Source organism: Notothenia coriiceps, unplaced genomic scaffold, assembly GCF_000735185.1.
Source record: "Notothenia coriiceps isolate Sejong01 unplaced genomic scaffold, NC01 NC01_scaffold00027037, whole genome shotgun sequence".
NCBI lineage: Eukaryota > Metazoa > Chordata > Actinopteri > Perciformes > Nototheniidae > Notothenia > Notothenia coriiceps.
Window position 1 is genome coordinate 1 of NW_011359738.1, and position 4,774 is coordinate 4,774.

The 4,774-nt window shown below is 43.6% G+C and overlaps 1 protein-coding gene across 1 annotated transcript; it reads right to left on the reverse strand.

The window, feature by feature from the left end:
• Positions 1 to 267: 267 nt before the first annotated feature.
• LOC104957433 (matrix metalloproteinase-24-like) lies at positions 268 to 4,037 on the reverse strand. Its single transcript, XM_010785063.1, has 3 exons — positions 3,932 to 4,037; positions 784 to 2,482; positions 268 to 278 (listed from the first exon to the last, which is right to left on the reverse strand). The coding sequence occupies exons 1-2, from the start codon at positions 4,035 to 4,037 to the stop codon at positions 2,118 to 2,120; spliced, it is 471 nt and encodes a 156-aa protein (XP_010783365.1). The 3' UTR covers positions 268 to 278; positions 784 to 2,117.
• Between the last annotated feature and the right edge of the window lie 737 nt (positions 4,038 to 4,774).

Consider the following 4,774-nt stretch of genomic DNA (forward strand, 5'->3'; position numbering starts at 1 on the left):
CCTATCCCCTCGTCGTTGCCTTTCGTCAGTCTCACGCAACTTTACTCTCATCCCAAACGAAATAAAATAGAGTATTCTAACTCTCGTTTGTATCAAATACTTAAACTTAAGTACTTTTTGTTAACTGGATTGTAACCTAACGCCTCCCACTGTCTACCCAACGCCTCCCACTGTCACCACGCCTCCATGTCGACATGTCAGAATCACATTGTCTTCGTTCACATAGTTTCTCCAAATGCTACCAGATTGAAGTTCTTAAATCCCTGTAAATTAAATTCCTTGCTCACAGAAACAACCAGCACCTTTTAAACATTCCTGTTCCCTTTAAACATATCTAATGATCCTAAGTACAGAAATACAACAAGGCGTGTTTAAAAAGTGTCAACAAATCCTTCTGAGAGGCAAAGGTGGAGTATCGAGAGCCAAAGACAAGACATTTTGGCACTTTTTGATGAAAACTGGAGGCAAATTACAAGCTCCTTAGTTTCAACAAACAATTAAAGCACTTATTAAATCATGACGTGGGACAAAGACAGATGGACGGTGAGAAGAGACGGAGGACGAGGAGCCCCTGTCAGAGCTTTGGGAACAGAAGTACTTCATTAAGCTCGGTCGACGTCTCCTTGCTGCAGACTGCATACTAATTCAGAGCCACATGTGTCCTCTGTGCACCCCCCCTCGAATCCCCTCACATGCAGGAGCAGAGAGGAATACAACCACAAGGATCAAAACACCTACTGTAGCTCTGTCAGGGCCCGTATTTACCAAACCTCTAAGAATTACACTTAAAACTCAAAGTTATTTTAAGTGTGAGAGACATTTATCAAGTAGTAAAGTGTAACATAAGGGAAGCTTAATTACATCAGACTGAAGGTGTAACCTCATATATGTCACACTGTTCATTTATTAGAAAATTGCTTTAATAGTAAGTGCAAAATGTGTAATTTAAAAGTCCAAAATCACAGGTATCAATTAATAAAATATATAACAATCTGTAAACAAGCATTTTAATATGTTTGAAGTATGTAAAAAGAGATCGATTATTAGGAAATTGGCTTAAATGGTAAAAAAAAAAAAAAATCCAAAATTCAATTCCAAAGTTAAAGATACAAAATAAATACAATTAGTTTTGTTGTTGTTTGTACACCTGCCTTACGCATTAATATCCAATCCATGCACACACAGAATAATCTTTGCTTCAGTCACTTATAAGTTTGATAAATACGAGCCCTGGTTTGCGTTCATCTTGTTAAATATGCGCACATATGTTTGGAGACAGAGATAAGGCTGTTAAAGTGTCATTCATCTTTTCTATCAATATGCTGACGACTCGCTGTTCTCCAAATCCAGAAGTCCTTCAGTCGATGCTGGGAAAATCAAAGCAGGGCAGTTTAAAGTTGACAAATCCTTTAGTTAATGCTGAGAAAGATGTTGTTTTGTTGAGTAACGTGAAGAGAGAAGAAGGTCCTCTTTCACAACGTTGCAGGTCCATACAAGTAGAAATAAATACAAATTAAATTAAAAGATCAAGAGAGAGATCCGTGTTTTTTTTGTTTTTCTTATATGGCCTTTCTACCTACATGTTTTCTTCAAGTTTGATATTTTATTCTTTATTTTCTTGTCGTTAAGTGGAAGTAGTTCACGCGTACAAGTTGTTGTTGGAACAAACTTGGAGGTGCTTCAAGGAGCGTATTCTTTCCGCCCCGAATCCTCGTTGTTATTTTTTTTCCACTGAGAAGGAGAGTTGTGTTTCAGGTCCGAGAAGTCAAAGTCCTGATGAGACCCCGTTTCACTTAAAGAGAGGTGTGTTTCCTGTCCTTATCCAATCAGATCCTCCAGGAGTCTCCGTGGACTTCGCTCGCTCCCTTCCCCGCTGAGGAACGGGAAAAAGTCATAATCGGACAACTTGCCACTTTACACTTGTGTCACAAGACAGGCACGGACTTCTCTCTAAGACTGATCGATGTCTAACCCTACAGTGTCCGCCTGTTCATCACAAGCTAGCACAATTAGCGTCTTTCAGCGTTGACTTTCCATTGTTTTTGTTGCTAGCGATCCTGGCCTAAAGCCAACATGAGCTAGCCAACGGTCTTCTTTAATCCATGACCTCGTCAAAGTCACACCCACTCCTGAACAGGGTATTTGTAGTAGTGCTGCGTAATGGTGCTCTGCTGCACTCCTTTGTTTTTGAACTGAAATATGGTGTACACCAGCACCAGGATGCATAGCGACAGGATGCACGGGATCACCACGGCGATGGCGTTGACCGTCGTCGGGACGTCGTTGATGGTCACCATGATGTCCACGTCGTCAAGCGGCAGATGGCGGTCTCCGCGGTTCCCTTTGCTGCCAGAGCGCTCCATGTCCGACTGATCGCAGCCCATCCAGTCTCGCAGGATGGACTTCGGGTATCCGGGCTCCACCGTCAGCTTCTGGTTGTCGAACTTCCAGTACTCCTTGCCCTTGTAGAAGTAGGTGTAGTCTGAAGAGGGGAGGATGAGGAGGGCAGGGAGGTATGAAGAAAGAAAGGTGGGTGGGGGGTCAAGGAATCAGAAAAGGTAAATGAGGGGGTTGCAGTTGTAAAGCCTGCAATATACAGTATAACACAACACTGGGTTCAACCTGAAACAAGCTGAACCCAGCTTAATGTAAAATCGATTTAACGTCATTCTTAATCTTCATTTTAAGGGGACACTTGTTTTGAAAACATGACTTTTAGTTTTACAGATTTCAGTAGTCCACATCAACGACTCGAGGAACATTGACAAAATAAACAAAATCTACCAAATCAAAAAAAGGTGGTCCTGCTAACATCAGAGGGCCATCGCATCCCCTCTATAGAAAAGGGGGTCCCACCCCAGAATCACATTTAGTGACATCTGAAGTTTACATGGTGATAGGTCCCAGGTTCAAATCCCTGACCACCCCCAATTGTTAATGACAAAGAATGGGAGAAAGACCTGATCCGCTTAAAAGAAAGTGCCAACTTCCGGCAGCTGGACAGCTCAGGCTTTAGAGTTCGACTCCCGAGCCAGCGGACAATTTCAGGAAATGTATCTTCCCCTTTCAACACTGTACCTCTGACACTCCCTGCATTAAAAAGGGGTCCCAATCCAAGAACCACATTCAAATTAGCGATGTCTGATGTTAACTTGTTTATAGGTGAAGGGTTCAAATCACGGCCGAGCGCCCAGTTTGTGATAGCAAAGAATGGGAGAGTGTGGATTATTCTCAAAATGTACCGAATTTAAATAAGATAGGCCCTGCTGAACTGGGAGTGCCATCACACACCCTCCGTAAAAAGGGGGTCCCAGAACCACAATAAAATCTATCGACATCTGACGTTTAGGTGGTGAAAGGTTTGGGTTCCAAATCCCGGACGAATCCCCAAAATAGGAGATGGATGGGATTTCCTCAACTTTTACAGAATTTCAAAAAAAAAGTTCCATCACACTCCCTCCGTAAAAAGGGGTTCCCAACCCAGATAAACAATCACATCTAGCAACATCTGAAGTTTACGTGGGTAATAGGTCCGGGTTCAAATCCCGGACGAACTTCCAAAATAGGAGAAAGATGGGATTTACTCAACTGAATAAGAAAAGAATAGGCCCCGCTGACATGGGAGAGACATCTCACTCCCTCCGTAAGAAGGGGGTCCCAACCCAGAACCACAATAAAATCTACCAACATCTGCAGTTTGGGAGCTGATAGGTCCCGGGTTCAAATCCCTGACAAGCCCCCAAAATAGGAGATGGGTGGGATTACCTCAAAATGTACTGAATTTCAAAAAACATCAACATCACAAGTGTTCATTAAATAGAGTTGAATTGTATCCATGGAACCAAATAAAAACATATGTCAATCTAATTTCAAGCCACCCTGGCCAAATTCCACATGACTATGATCACTCAATGTTTCCTCAAGAGCTCACTCTCAGGAGACACACACTGCATCAGCTCTCTCTTTAAGGAAAGCTCCCTCTCTAACTGGGAGTCATCCGTCTGTGTCCTCAGCCGCCTCGCTCGGCTCCGGTTCATCCCCGTGACGCAGGATCTCATTAGAGGAAATCACATTTCTGCTGTGACACGTTGGTTATAGGCAGCTACAGCCTTTCAGTGGTCGTTCTTATTGAAGGGCAATATCATGTAATGCCTGCGAGACAGCCGCTGAGTGAAGAATGGGATGTGAGGGGGAGATATAAAGGGGGAGATGCAGAGGGGGAGGACACATGAAGTGATTCAGCCTCACAACACACACTCTCACCAAACACACACTCTCACCAAACACACACTCTCACCAAACACACACTCTCACCAAACACACACACACTCTCACCAAACACACACTCTCACCAAACACACACTCTCACCAAACACACACACACTCTCACCAAACACACACTCTCACCAAACACACACTCTCATCAAACACACACACACTCTCACCAAACACACACTCTCACCAAACACACACACACTCACTCTCCCAAACACACACCTCACCAAACACACACACACTCTCACCAAACACACACTCTCACCAAACACACACTCTCACCAAACACACACTCTCACCAAACACACACTCTCACCAAACACACACACACTCTCACCAAACACACACACACTCTCACCAAACACACACACACTCACCAAACACACACTCTCACCAAACACACACTCTCACCAAACAAACACAGACTCTCACCAAACACACACTCTCACCAAACACACACACACTCTCACCAAACACACACACACTCTCACCAAACACA

Bases quoted from the DNA above. Each gene is read 5' to 3' on its own strand.
- LOC104957433 (XM_010785063.1), bottom strand. From the start codon at position 4,037: ATGAACCGGAGCCGAGCGAGGCGGCTGAGGACACAGACGGATGACTCC. The intron at 2,483-3,931 runs GTGAGCTCTTGA...TCCCCTCTTCAG, and splicing joins GCAGTGTGTGTCTCCTGAGA to ACTACACCTACTTCTACAAG.